Here is a 15,549-nt window from a genome sequence, read left to right on the forward strand (position 1 = left end):
ACCAGAACCCTGGGCCGCCGGCTCTCGAGGACCAGCCTCCGCACGAGGCGCGTGCACCGACTGCCAGGACACCGACCGCTGATAACGAGATACAGAAGTCGAGGTTGTGAGAGAACATCGTGATTTCCTCATTATCACAGAGAAATGCATTTGAATAACAGGACTGATGTCAGTTTGGGGCTTCTGCACATAAAGAGAACACGTTCAACATGTGGAAACCTCGAGGAGCTTCAAGAGAAAGAACTTTAAATTATTTTACTACACTTAAGACAGAAGCCAACCACCTTCACATCAGCTGGAGTTTTCTTTGAACTGACCAGGAATCTTCTGAAGGTTTTTCCTTCTGATAAACAGAATCATTATAAAGCTAAGAAAACAGAGTGGAGCGCCGAGCGCGGCTTTAGTGTTTGAGCTCATTCTCAGGGAGTTTAAATGCTGTGTAGCACGACCGGGAACCTTCAGAGGCAACCAGGACCGTTTAAAGATCAGCTGCATAAGAAAAATGAAAACATGGTCGTCACATTGTGGGATCAAAGTGCCTCAAGGTGTCGCTTCTTTACGGTTATTCATGTTAGCCGAGTTAAAACACTCCAAACTACGCCTGAAAACTCAACCAAAAGGTAAACATGAGTGAGCGAGGGGAGAAGTTGAAGATAAATTATGTTTCTTGAGAACAGAATAATCGTCATCAAAGAGTTTAAAATCCAGGAGGCTTAATGAACGACTGTGTTGTACTTTGATCACAGATTTAAAGGTGTGTAGCTGCAGATGATCGCGTCTGTAGATCCAACATAAAGCTGCCGTATCGCAAGTCATCCTAACAAACGACAAACTTGATTCCAGGCGTTTTTTTCTCAAATGAAGCTGATAAAACCTGAACTGACTGAGCGTGCATTGAAATGAAAGGCAGTGTCATTTATATTCCACCTGACCGGCCGCGCTGTATCCGACTTTCTGCGTCTCACCACATGTTACGTCTCTGAGGATCAACCTCCAGCTGGGATCTGAACTGCACATTTTGGCGGATTTACACATTTTGCGGGTAGATTTGATGAAGTAACACACACACACACACACACACACACACACACACACACACACACACACACACACACACACACACACACACACACACACACACACACACACACACACACACACACACACACACACACACACACACACACACACACACACACACACACACACACACACACACACACACACACACACACACACACACACACACACACACACACACACACACACACACACAAAAGAGCAGGACATACGAGATCAGTGAAAACATTTTGTTCAGATATGGCATAGTATTTCCTTAACATGAGGTTGTGTTTTGTAAACGCAGTTATTTTTCTGAAGTGTTTTGAAGTCTTTTTAAAGGGCGTCTCACCTTGAAGAAACAGTTCACAGAAACAAACTTGTTTCAAACTCTCCTTGAACGATTATCAAGGTTCAACATTATTATTGCACTTTAACAAATGGGGCAGGGATGGCTTTAGGGGGGCTTTGTGTTCCTCCACAGTCCTCCTCTCTCTGGAGGAAGGAGGCACAGCGTGGGACAGATCTCTCCTCGGGTCACTCAGCCGGGTCGTCTCCTCCTCAGGGCGGGGGGAGGGAGGGCTCCGTCACAGCCAGCTCCTGAGCCAGGTCGTTGAAGCGGGCGATGTAGTCGACGCTGCTCTCACTCATCATACAGGCAAGCTGAGAGTCCATCTGCAAGAGCGAACAACGAGCTTTCAGCGCACAGTTAAGTGCTACATTTGGGGAATATGGTTATCTGATTTCTGATGGAGCGATAGAGAAGAAAACCTCTCATCTTGTTCCATCAAAGAAAAGCCAAAGGGAAAATACTAGAAACAGAAAGTGATCAACCAACGACTTAGAAAACAACAACTTTACATTTCAGTTTAACAGATGAATTTAGATTCTTAACTGGTGAGCCAGTATCTGTCATTTTATGACAAAGCGATGCTTTTCCTCCTGTGTTGCATCTTAAAGTAGCAGTATGTAACTCTGACACCTAGTGGTTAAAATGGGTACTGCAGTCTAAATTCTAAACATTGTAGAGAGCTATCTCCCCCCGCCCCCTCTTCTCTAGAGTCGATGCTCACGCATGTTTAGGTCGGGTACAATCACTTCTGTCTGAACCACTTCTCTTGCCCGCTTCCATCACCGCAACACCTGTTGGTTTGACCTGATAACTGCTCTCATATCTGGCAAACCGAGGGGCGTCCAAAACGGGCCGTGTGGGGGGTGCCTTAAAACCTCTTACCTTCTCTGGTCCAAACAAATCCAGAGCATTCAGGATCAGAATGTAAAGTTAGAAGGAGGACATACTGGCTGCTGCATTGTTGTCAGAGAAGCCAGCACTTCAACATGTTTCCTTAATGTCTGATCATATAGTAAGATCACTTTATCATTTCACTCTCTACACATCTCACTGATTGGACCTTTAATACAAAGCTGAGCTCACAGGCCATTGGCTGTAGTTTCATATTAACTCTACAAACATGAGAGACGTATTGATCTTGTCATAGAACTTTAAATCAGAAATAAAGAGCAAATACTTAGAATTCCCAAAACTATTCCTGCAGTGTGCAACAAAGAATAGGAAATTCATCCACCATACGCCTCAATCATTTAGAGAAGACTCAACTTACTTCTGCCACATCAGGAAGGCCACGGGACTGAAAGGAATCATGGGAGTTGCAGTCCAGAAGGCTAGGACCGAGCAGAGCCGTGCCACTGGAGGGGCCAGAGGGGGTGAGGGTGGTCCGCCTGCTCTTATCAGGGGAGACCATGCTGGCTGGAAGGAAGAGAGACAGAGAGACGGTGAGAGGACAGAAGAACATGTGAAAACAAGTAGGACACTGCAGGAGGAGGTGTGCAGCTGTGTCATCTTTAGAGTGTTTTGAATAAAGATGTAAAGGCACAGAGAGTAGGGGTTTTACGGATGTACAGAGATGAAGTAAATAACTCATGAATGTTTATTTAGGGGAAAAATACCCACAGAGGAGGCAGCCCAGTGTGGAGTCGGAGGAGTCGCTGGGGTACCACTGGGGGTCGTGGCTTGGCGAGGGGATCCAGCCTCTGGACGGGCTGACCGAGGGAGACGAGGACAGAAGTTTGGAGCCGTCGTTGTTGCTCAGCTTGGCCGGAGAGAGTGCAGCCTCCTCACCTGCAGCCGAACACGCAGACAGCCATTAGTTAACATTTATCCTGCACAAGTCGTCTCACAAGTTTTTGCTAAGAATGCTTCACATATTTTAAAAGCGTCCTTCGTGCAGCACAGCCGCTCATGAGAGAAAGAAACCATCGTCTTTATAAACACACAGCGCTCAGTGTAAATGTCTTCACAGAATTCTTCAAGTTTCCAGATAGAAAGTGAGAGACAAACCGTAGTGAGCAGAGTTGATGGCGAGCTCGATGATCGAGTCACTGATGTGTGTCTGAGGTCCCCCCGGGGCCAGAGCCTCCTCAGGGGGCCCCGGGAGCGAGATGTCGAGGAGGGAGGCGACGCTCGGCGGAGAGAGGAGCGAGTCCCCACCTCCAGTCACTCCAGGAGACGGAGGAGGAACACCGTTCTGTGGAAGGTGAACACACATGGGGCAGGTTAGTTAATTCTTCAAAAATATGTTTTAAGAGCGGCATGTTAGCCTGACTCCGACTGCACAACGACAACACAGACTGTACGAGCAAAGAGGGTGAAACAAGTGAAATGTCAGGCGTCTAAAGAATGAAAGGAATCTGTAAAAATACAAAAAAGTGTGAAAGCATGAGAGAGAGATAACGTGACGAGCTTCTCTCTTGATGTCTGTCTTTACATACGAGACATTTGTGTTTCTATGTTTAGTGGCTGACCTCGGGGACGCCGTGCTCGGGGAGTTGAGAGTCTGGTTCAGCTTCAGTGATGGGCGTGGAGGGGAGCAGGTCGCCGTCGTCAACCGAGGGAGAGTCCGGCTCCCGGCGGGGACTGGCGGGGATGATTCCTGCAGACTTGGCTGCAAGGTCAATGGCACCTGAGAGAGAATTTAACATGCAAAATGAAGCAACAACATAAACCAAACACTAAACTTTAAGAGATTAACATACATTTCAGCTTTGGAAATGTAAGAGGTGAAATGTATTTGGGGATAGTAAATCAAGAGCAGTGCATACTGGAGAGCTGGCTGGCTGCTGCGGAGCCGGTCACAGCAGAGGAAGTTTTAGACGGGAGGGGGCGAGTGGGAGGAGCCAGGCGAGTGTGGATCGGCCGGAAGGATCCAGTTCCTGAGGGAAGAAACAGGAAGAGAGATTAGAGGGGCTGTTGTTGAAAAACAGAAATAACATTTAGTCAGCAGATCAGCGGGGAATCCACAACGTTAAAAACAGAAGTTTGACGTAATTTAAGTTTTATAATCATTTCTGCTGAATCCTTTTTATGTCGAGTAATCTTAATCTCTGAGGAGTACCTGTGGCTGAGGAGTTGGAGAGGATGGAGAAGGAGCAGACGTGTTGAGGAGTATCTCCTGTAGTCCGGGGTAGGAGTGTTCTCTGAGGACGAGACAAGAAGCAACAGTTTATCTTTAAGCCTGTTGTGGTTTACCAACACAGCCGAGGGATACACTATAAAAACATTTACAGTTTTATTAACATTCACACCACAGAATAGATTCATCGTAACAACCCTCTTCTTCTCTTACTTGAACTACGAGCGGTTTCCGGAGTTGTCTGTTTCGAGGTTTTCTTTGTCTGGAGAGGAAAAGATCTGACTGCATCTGCAAAAAAAAAAAAAAAGAGCAAATGAACATTTGTGTAAATTCTGGTGGACAATAAAGAAATATAGTCTTAGTCATGGTGAAAACAAAAACGGACGCTCTGTCGTACACTGATGGAGTCGAGCTGCTGTCTGAAGGCGAGCTCAGCCTCCTTGTTGGGGGAAAACATTCGGTTGTGCCGTGAGCTGTTGGGGGGCAGCGTGGTGGGGACTGCGAACACACCGCCCTCAGAGTCACTTCCCGCTGTCGAGCCCAGCAGAGAGCGAGGGAGGCAGCGTCCACCTGAATGGCAGAGAAACAAGAAAGACATGATTGTGAATTAAAAAATAATTTGTCGTATACGGTTTCTGGAAAAAGAAGCGGTTTAACCCGTCAGCTTCAGATTTTATAGTGAAGCACATTTAGAGATACCTGATGCTGCGGCGGTGGGCAGGTGTAGCCGCGCCCCTCGGACAGACGCCTGCTGTCGCCCACAGTTGGGGCTGCGGACCCCGGCTATGGGACCCTTCCCTGGAGGCGTGAGGGCCTGGTTCTGCTCCTCCAGAGGGGTCTTCAGTGGGGACGTGGCTGTGGAGCAGAGCTCTGGAGCCTGGTGGAGAGGAGGATGTTTTATTGAGACAACCAGGAACACTTCTTTAGAAAACTTTAGGACAAGCTGATTTAATGACCTGCTCTGTGTGATCGTGCATGAACAAAAAGACACTAATTATTTCCTCCTGTCAAGAACATTCAATTAGGAACCAATGCACCTGTTGGTCAGTTTTCAAATTAAATGATTGCCTTTCCATGTGTGGAACTTCAGAACTCGTAAACTTGTAAACAAAGGCTGACACAGTATTAAATATCACCCATTAAAGTTACAATCGTGACATTTCCTTGAGTTAAACCTTCATCTATCTGTGAGGAATTTCTTGTGAATGCATGTTGCACACTTTACTCCTGTTGTGACATTTTAACAACTATTTTAAACCAGAATCATTTTTAAGTTGCAGGATATTCAAATGAGTAAATCTGAGAGGTGACAGTTGATCCCTACCAAAGGCTTAGGGTTGACCTCAGTAGAAACCAGTTTGAGCAGGCAGCGCAGAACCCGGTTTGTCCGATGTGGTCTGGGCTGTGCCGAGGTCTGCCCGTCCTCCTGGTTGTTTACATGGATGAGAGCCGGCTGCCACTCGTACTCCAGCTGCAGCTTCCCAGGCTTCCCCAACATCAAGTAGAGCTCAGCCAGGGTGACGTTCTCTGCATCGCGGGCGCTCCAGCCCTCTTCTCTGATCTGCTCCACGGCCCGTTCTTTGGCGAGGGGTGCAGAGCTCTGTGACATCCCCTCCTCTAAACCTCCACTTGTGGGAGGTTTGGCCGGAGGAGTCTGGTTGGCCTCTGGGGAGGACGACGTGCTGATGTTCTGCTCCTCTGTGCACTGATCTGATGAACCCTCTGCACCACTACATAAATTCTCCATGCTCTTTGCTGTTGTTAAACTCCCACTGGACTCCACATCAGTACATGTCCGTCCCCCTTCAAAGGCCCCTAAACCGGTGCCCTCTTCACTGGGAGCCACAGTGGGCTGAGAGGTAACAGGGAGAGAAACAGACGGGGGTCGCTTCTCCTCTACTTTTGGAGAACTGTCTTGAGAAGGCTCAGAGTTAAGAGGCTCAGGACGCCGACTTTCACCTAACATAGTCCCTGGAGCTCCACTAGGAGCAGCGGCACCAGGGCCTCCTCGTCCAGCTTTGGTGCCAGTCCGAATACCCAGAATCTGAGCAGCTGGCAGTTCCTTGGCATTTGGTCGGTTCTTGCCGCTCTCCAGCCAGTGCACAGTGCAGGACGCCTTGGAGTGAACCACACGAGCCACGCCGGGCAGTGTGGTCAAAGTGCTGCTCTCAGCGGGGAAAAGAAAGAGCTCCTCCTGCTGGGATTTACTGGGAGACGCCGTGCTGGACGGGCCGCCCTCCAGGGCCTCTCTCTCCATGAGACTCTTCAGCTGAAACCTCTGAGTCAAGGAGCCAAACAGAACTGAGAGAAAGAGGCCACGCCCCCCTTTATGTGAACAGATAAAGTGCAAGCACACAATACCAGCATCTTAAACAAAAAATGATTAAAAATGTTGTTCGCTGAAGTAATCTGATAACACATCCTATCTGACGACTTTGCATGAAAGACTCTCACGATCTGTACAAACCGTTTGTTTGAAGGATACAATCCGCTGGTCGTGGTACGCCCACTTCTGCTTCAGATACTCGATGAGACTCGAGACTTTCCTGTGGAGCTCCACCACCATCCTGGATCAGAAAAAGGGACAGAAACAAGCGGATATTCATTTACAAGACACGCCAGGGTTATTTTATTTTTAACATACACTACATCTCAAGGTCTCACACTGAAGGAATGATCCATCAGTCTGGTGTTTTATGTGTTGAGCCATCAACTATAAATATGATTTACGTGTGTATTTGGGATTTCTGAGGACAATCTTCAAATCTTTTCAACGGTAATTAGATCAGATTAGTTTATTTGGTGGACGAGTACATTTCAGTCGTTATCGCGGGAAATCAAGCGTTGATATCCCGGGGTTCATAAGTCGAGATCTCGAGGACTGAAATGATTCATACTGATTAATACTGTAAAACAGAGTTAAATAAAATGTACAGATGTGTGTCCTCTTCAGGCTTCTGTACAGGACATCAAGATTGTGACAAAACCAGAATTTAGTTATGACGAGTGTGAAGTTTTTGTACGACTGAAAGACCTTGAAGTAAATCTGGCAGAGCGGCACAGTCTCCTCTTATAAGATAAGATAAGATAAGATATACTTTATTCATCCCAGCAGGGAAATGTAGGTGTTCCAGCAGCCAGCATACATACAAACACACAACACAACACATATATACATACATATCCCACCCATACAAAAAACATGAGCCCACAATACATAGCCAGGATAAAAAAGTGGTATGGATAGCTGTTACTCATAGATAACAGTACAAAAAACTAGCTCTGCCAGTGCATAGTATGATAGATAAATAAAGAATTATTATAAAAAAGCAGTCAAGTGTGCAAAATACAGTTTGAGATATGCAGCTCAGGCTAAAGTTTAAAAGTTTAAATGTCTTCTGTCCTTACTTAAAGGGGAGTCGTTATAAAGTGCAATTGCAGTAGGTAAAAAAGTATTTTTAAATCTGTCCTTTTTGCAGCTTAGCTGCCGTAGCCTCCCACTAAAAACACTCTTTTGTTCACACACGAGATTGTGTAAGGGATGTATATTATTGTCCATAATGTTCAACAGTTTCTGTATCATCCTTCTCCCCATCACCACCTCCAGGGGCTCCACAGCGAGTCCCCAGCACAGAGCCAGCCCTCCTAATCAGCTTGTTAAGCTTTTTAGAGTCACAAGCCCTGATGCTGCTGCCCCAACAGACGGCTGCAAAGAAAATGACACTTACCACAACAGTCTGATAAAACATGGATAACATTTTGCTACACACATTAAAAGACCTAAGCTTCCTCAAGAAGTAGAGTCTGCTCTGACCCTTCTTGTAGACAGAAGTTTACACATGATCATCTGTTCTTATGTCGATATAAACTACAAGCTGCAGGAAAGACAAGTCGTGTGTGACTTTGTACATAAAACACAATCAAGCTTATGTTGAAGTCTTGTGTCCCTTCAGCCCCGACAGGCATGATGTTTTACTGCTCTGAGATGTATTCGTTCAAACTCGGGGGGGTTCATTGGGTTCAAAGAAAAGCTAAAACAATGACGTGAAGAATTGACGTGTGTGAACTTCAAACACATGACATGTGTCAGAGACTTTGATGACACTAAGCTTTCTCCACAGTTTGAGCTTTTATCAGGGCTACAAAAATTAAATAACTAACTTGGTGAAACAAGAAAGTGGACAAGAAGCTGCTCACTGATTTTCCTGCAGGGCTGCAGTGGATCGAAATGTTTACAGCTTGTGACGAAGACATATTGGTCTGTCACGGCTTTAGAGAAATGTTGAAACACTAATGAAGTCCTCCCAGACTGTAGTGAACAGGCATGTCTGACCTGAGGCGAGGGTTGTGTGCGAGGCTCTGAACTCGGGCCCAGGAGCGGTTGCTGCGTGGCTGGAGCTCTACGGCCACTTTCAGGGGGAGACGCACCGGCTTCTGGTCCTCCTCGTCACTCACTCCTGCAGGGACACACGGACACAGTGAGCACAAACATCATTTGCTATCTTTGATGCTTCAATCAAATCCAGCAGTAATGAAAGGAGTTATATGATTTCTGTCTTTGGTTGAATAATGTTTCTGTACTTTGCTGTTTTTTTTAAACAGAGAGGTAAGATGGCAGCCGGTCGGACAACTCATCCTCCATCCTCCTCCTCCTCCTCCTCCTCACTCTGCTACAACAGAGTAACCATGGTAACGCCACTAGCCCACATGCTGCCATTGTTATAGCCAAAACCCCGCCCACACAAACCCTGGTTCCTCATCAAAGCCACTGTGTGTGTTTTTATTATTATTATTTATTCTCAGCGTTGATGTATCGATGTTTGTTTACTTTGTGCAGTATGTGTGGGACATGTTGCACAGGCTCACCATCTGGGTCACAAAGTTTCTTCAGCGCGCGGCACATCGGCGCTTTAATCCGCAGGTTCCTCCCTTTGGAGCGTACGGTGGTGGCCCTGAGCAGACAGACACGACAGCAGTGACATCTTTAACGTTCATCTTTAAAGTTCTTTAAGGATTCAGAATCAATAACAATAACACAGGAAGTAGAAAAAATGACACTGAAACTTTTTCACTACTTTTGCCCGAGGTCGTCTCAGACTCTCTAGGACTTTACATGTTTTATATTTATTTCATAAGAAGGTGCTCAGGAGAGGAATGGGTCCTCTAAATTTGAAAGTCAACTCCTGCACTCTGTCGAAAATGTACAAATATGTTGACAACATTTCCGTACCGACAGGTTCCAACATTTTTGTGCATTTTAGACAGAGTGCAGGAGTTTTCTTTGAATTTTAGATAACTGAAAACAACACTTTTTTTTACTGGTATCCTATCAAATGTTAAAATTCTAGCATCCAGACAACCCTTCTTTTGTCTTCCACTTGTAAATATTGTACCTGTCTGGTCTAGCTGCTTGTGGATTGTTCTAGCATCAGTTATCATCGTGAAGTCACAGCGATTCAGTCTCTCATAAAGATCTCAAGTACTTCAAATCAAAAACAACCTCCTTGACAAACTCAGATGTTTGAATGTAAGCACCTTTTTCTGTGTTTCGAAAATAAGAAACCTAAAATCTGTGTGGGTGTGAGGTACATTTTCCAGGTTGAACTTCTTCTTACCCTTGCTGAATGAGTTCGTTGAGCTTGGCCACGTTCTTATCATCCATTACTGTCAGAGACAAAAAAAAAGCAGAGAGACGTTTAGAGCATGGTCCCTCAGGAGCAGCTGTCCCCTCATGACCGGGGAACACACACCGACTTTAATCACATCCCTCGTGTCCCAAACTACCAGCAGGAAAACACGCACAGTGAAAAACAAATGCACGGCTTTCACTTACATCCTCCAACTTTTTTGCGGAGCTCGGCGTAGCAGATGAGGCCGTAGAGTTCTTGGGAGGATTTCTTCAGCGCTCTGGAGTACACTGAGGAGGAAGGAGGTCGAGAAAGTCACAACACGATGAGGCTGAATGTTCAGGAGAGAGGCAAACAGGGACTACATCTCTCAGCTGATCAAAGGGTGGGAACAGTAAAACATTATTTTGATTCTCCCGATTAAAACAAATTTGATTACAGAAGTTTATTTTTTTCTTCTTGCATTTCAAAACAAATTGACAAGCCTCTCCTCCTCTAGAATGAATGCTGTTCTTTGCTTCTCGTGTGACGAGGTTAAAGGGCGTCTCACCGCTGGAGAAGTCGATGTGTTTGGAGATCTTGTGCCAGGTGCGGTAGTAGAAGTGTCGGACCTGCTCCTTGTTCTTCACCATGTTGGCCGGTTTGCCTCTTTTCTTGTACTTCATCGCGATGTTGTTCTGGATGGCCTCAAAATCCTTCCCATGCTGCAGAAGAAGTCAAAACAAACGTTAAGAATATATTTAAAAGATTGTTTTAAGAAACAAATTAAAGCCAACACTTTTAAACGTATCGATCTGGATACTCTCTGTACCTCGTAGAGACCCTCAAAAAAGCTGTTTTTGTCCTCAGCGCTCCAGGACTCCCACTGACGACGGGCTCTCTTCTGGTTTCCAGATTGTTCCTCCTTCTCAGCCGACCCCTGGCCCTTCAATGTCTTGGACACTCCTCCTGTGGAGCCGACCACCGGCCCCGACTGTCCAAGCGTCCCCTGAGAGGAGGAGCCGTTCTCTGCTCCTGTGTTACACAGAGAGAGAGAGAGAGAGAGAGAGAGAGCACAAACAGCTTCAGTATCAGGGTAAAAATGTATTTCTCTTTACTGCTCTGGGTGATTTGTTTAACATGGAGGAATTAAACAATTGTGTGTAGTTCTGGAAATGTTTCAATACATGCACACAAAGCCGCCCACAGCCGTTACCCTGCAAAACCTGCAGAGCTTCCCCCTCTGTGGTTCAGCTCTGGCATGGAGGCAGGAAAAGCAATCAGTCCCTACAGCCAGATCCACAGTACCATGCTCCAAAACCAACTCGTGGTGGGCTCTAGTGTCCGAGCTCCCTCCAGCACCGAGCATGAAGCCAGCAGGCTTCAACACTAAAACAGAGGACGGGGCTGTTGCAGCAACTGCGTGTTTTCAGCCAAAATGGGTTTTCATTTACAAATGCAAATGTGTGTGGCTGCTCACAGGATCCAACGCAGTAGTGTTTCTTTTAAAATAGACGTGAACCAATATAGCGTCCTATCAAACCACTCTGGAAATCTAAATATAAATGTGAGGAAACAATCACTGCCTCTTTCTCTTCCCAACAACAACAACAAAAAGCACCAGTCCGACCTGTCAGAGCGTTCAAATTCTTCAAGAGATTGAAAATGTTTCCTTCCACCTGATATAAGTCTTAAAGTGCCTTTTGATATCACAATCACAGAGCAAGTAAAAATAACACAAAGTGAAATGAGTGTGTGTGTGAGAACACCAACCACTCGAGTAAGAAGAATGTTTGTTCTGTTTGGTGGTGAAACACTTCAATGACTGGTTTACAACAAAGCAGGAGATGCCTGAGCAAACAGGTGAGACTGATGCTACAGAGACCCTGACCCTTCTGCACATGTTGATTTGTGTTTATCATTCATTAAATCCTTTGGGCTCAAAAGTCTGTATTTAATAATCACCTCTCAGTGTAGTTATTTCTGCCTCTGAAAATATTTCCACTCACCACGGTGACGCGGTGTGAGAAATTATTCATCACAAACACTTCACGGTTATTTTGGTGACGTGTTTGGATAATTCAACTTTTTTTGTCTCAAATATATTCTCGAAAAAATAATTGAATTTAATCAACAACTGTTTGGAGCAGAGGATAAAGTCAATGTTGCCATTTTTTACTACTTCATAAAGAAAAGAAAACAGTGTGCAGCTCCCCCCGTCTTGTTTGTATTTCTATGCAGACACTTCACCACTCCTCCGCCTGTTTCATTTTACTACACCTGATAAAGACAGTCATAACAGCCTTGTGTTTTTGAACTGATGATGACATGTTGAGCACACACTGTAAATTAAAGGGGTCGGATGACAGCTTCATTTAGATGTTTCAGGAGTAACTCTCCTCACAAAGTGTTCACAGGATGGTTCAGAGAGCCGGCAACCCACAGAGGGAACATGCAGCAGCAACACATCAGTGAGCCCACCATCACTGATACACAAACACAGTGACACACTTATTAGTGAGGACACCGACCCCCTGCTAATCCCAGCCATGCACACTTTTCCCAGAAGCCGGTCACCTACGGTACCTTTCGATTTCGCCCCGCCATGTCCATTGATGGCCGAGCCGATTGAATCCTTCCGGATCCGTTTGCTCGGAGGTCGGACGCTGGATCGCAGAAAATGATGCTGGTCCTGACACTGAGGGGCGGGCTCCGCGGAGGTCTGGGGATGCTGGGTCGAGCCTAGAACGGCTCGGTTCGGTGGAGAGGCGGGGAGGACCGGAGCTGAACCGGGGCTGAGAGCCGTGGCTGATGGATTAAGGATCTCCACTCCGTCGTCTCCCTTTGTACTGCGCTCCTCGCTCGCCTGCTCTCCGCTCTCCTCCTCGTCGCAACCTTCGGGCTTTCTGGACGGATTCCTCCTCCCATCGACACCGATCCCCTCCCTGGAGCCCGGTGTCATGCTGCCAAAAACACATTCAGGGACAAATTGTCACATTAGGAGCAAAGCGGTGTGCAAAATTAACTTCTAAAGACGACGTACAGTGTCTCTCAACATGGCCGCCGCTGTTTGTTTCAAATCCCCTCTCCAGTCCCGACAAAACAACACCAAATATTTCCATTTAACGTCTTCAAATAAATTATATTCAACAACTAGCACACTTCAGTAACTAACGGTGGTGTTTTACTAAGTCCCTTTCCGCTCAAAATGACATTTTTCGGGTTGAATTTCAACTAAATTCAAATGCGAGCGCTTTTCAGTTTAGCGCCCTGCAGAAACGACAACGAAACCCCTCGGTGCAATCGACCTCTAAATAAAGTGTTTATTTCAAACATTAATTTACCCATTTTCATGCTCTTCTGTGCCGGGCGACGTCTTCTTCCTTTTCACCATGAGTCCGACCGGTTAGATTTACAAATACTGACCAAACTGAGCATAATAAAACCGATAGCGATTCCTCCGCTTTCTGCCCTCTCTGCTTGCTCTGCTTCGACTGAGCTGAACTCCCTGCGCAGTTCAACTGTTTTCTATCAGCAACAACATTACTCCACAACTTACAAACAAGGAATAAAAACCACAACACCTCCGTCACATTACAGATCATTAACGCACGAATTAGAGAAGATTTAGCTCTTATTCATTCCGGATGCGCTCATTTGAATTGATAATCATAGATAGTGTTATAAAGCTGTCTGCAAGTGGACTTTGCTTGTCACTACGTCACCGTCGCCTGCACAAATCATGTCTGTAAAGCAATTTATTTCATAAAGAGCATGCCTTTGTTAATACTGACCACATAACCCTATTAGCTAACATTACTATAATCTCATACAAACAATTAATCACACTTCAAAATCACAATCAGGCTTTATTTACCCGGTGCATGTCAAAGCGAGTGTGCATAGCATTATAAATGTGTTGAAATGAGTAAACATCATAGGAATATTAATATCATTTTGCCTCATTGTTAGGCACTGACTGCTTTTATCAGATGGACCAGGATGACTGCAGTGCAGAGGGATGACAACATTAGAAAGCTGAACAAAGAAAGAGTATTTGTACATGAGTAGCATGATTGTAATAACGCTCCCCTGCTTTCTGCAGCCACACACAGCTGTTTTCTGTCATTTAAGACCTTAATGTCAGACAGAGTCAATAAGCCACGAGATGTAACTGAACTAACAACAATGACAACAAGAACTGACTCATAAAGGTTTTATTTACTTCACCTCAAACGACTCATTGACAGCATGTACTGTAAAGGCAACAAGTATGGATGTTATTACACTCTGACATACATTCTGGTCGTTTTAATCTAACTTGACACTTGAATAAACACTTTTAAAACATATTAAAACCCTCTGCATGATATAACACTTCTTACTTTGTATTTCTCTGCAGTGTTACAGTGAAAGTAGCTCAGTGTCTAGTTGTCATAACACTTAAAGTTTAAAGTTTAATGTTACTTTAAATGTCTAAAGTGTTACCGCTTGAATTATCTTTACAAACAGCTGTCGTTAACTTTGTTAAAGTTTTGTTAAAGTATAACACACATACAACAATCTTTACATCCATAACGTGGGAGCTAGCATGGCTGCTAATGTCGGCTAGCTAACGTTAAGGCTGTGCTGGTCAAACGAACCAAAACAAAACTCAACGTAACACGATATGTGGCGTCTCATTCAGCTTGTGATGTAGAAAAGCGTTGTCAAAGTTTAGCAATTACCTTGAGTAGAGTCCCGATGGAGGTATTCCCAAAAGAAACACGGGCTAGCATCGCTAGCTGACGGCAACAGTCCAGCTTGTTACCGTTGACAGTTCCTGCGGTTCAATTGCCCACGCGCTTAGACACGCCCACTACTACTCGAAAACAAATCATGTGATTGGTCGCAAGTACACGAGGACGACGGTTAAAAATTGAGTGACAGAAAGCTCCGCCAATGATTGCTGAGAGGACTACTGCGAAGGACCAATTGACGTTCTCTTCCTGTCGTGCCGTAAAAGATTCCAGATAATTATTTTCATAATACTAAGTTTGATTCTCTCTTCGACAGTATCATATATTTGCTTAATAATCAAGTGGCATTTCAAATAAATTATATTAGAGTTATTTTCGGGCTAAAAATAAGTTCCGCCCAGAAGTGATTGACATTTTGATTGTCAAATCAACTGGTGGAACTCTTGGGATGCACTCGATTTAGACTTTGGCTTTTGCCGACAATCACCCAGAAACATGGGCTGGGCTTCAACGTTACAGCTAGCAAGAAAGAAAATATGTCACCATAGGATTTTTGTACAAAAGGATCTATTCAGTTTTTTGTTGCTATTTCATACTCAGCATACATATCCTTCGTCCAGACTAGATGTAGACGTGTTAAACCTCAACCTATAATTTCTTATGGCCCTAATCCTTTCACATGAGGTCGAAAAAACAATTTCAATAATAAAGTTG

At 45.1% G+C, this 15,549-nt stretch overlaps 1 protein-coding gene across 2 annotated transcripts; it reads right to left on the reverse strand.

The window, feature by feature from the left end:
* Window positions 1-262: 262 nt before the first annotated feature.
* On the reverse strand, window positions 263-14,939 carry cramp1 (cramped chromatin regulator homolog 1). Of its 2 annotated transcripts, none has more exons than XM_061027168.1 (20): window positions 14,824-14,939; window positions 12,683-13,059; window positions 10,929-11,131; window positions 10,668-10,821; window positions 10,324-10,407; window positions 10,106-10,154; window positions 9,357-9,442; window positions 8,824-8,947; window positions 6,976-7,057; window positions 5,815-6,759; window positions 5,190-5,367; window positions 4,888-5,060; window positions 4,704-4,778; window positions 4,473-4,554; window positions 4,180-4,290; window positions 3,883-4,040; window positions 3,419-3,605; window positions 3,032-3,199; window positions 2,682-2,827; window positions 263-1,734 (listed from the first exon to the last, which is right to left on the reverse strand). In XM_061027168.1, the coding sequence occupies exons 2-20, from the start codon at window positions 13,056-13,058 to the stop codon at window positions 1,621-1,623; spliced, it is 3,495 nt and encodes a 1,164-aa protein (XP_060883151.1). In that variant the 5' UTR covers window position 13,059; window positions 14,824-14,939; the 3' UTR covers window positions 263-1,620. The 2 variants fall into 2 exon arrangements, with proteins under 2 accessions (XP_060883151.1, XP_060883150.1); XM_061027167.1 differs by lacking the exon at window positions 14,824-14,939 and adding an exon at window positions 13,441-13,781.
* Between the last annotated feature and the right edge of the window lie 610 nt (window positions 14,940-15,549).

The sequence above is a fragment of the Labrus mixtus genome, chromosome 20 (genome assembly GCF_963584025.1).
Source record: "Labrus mixtus chromosome 20, fLabMix1.1, whole genome shotgun sequence".
NCBI lineage: Eukaryota > Metazoa > Chordata > Actinopteri > Labriformes > Labridae > Labrus > Labrus mixtus.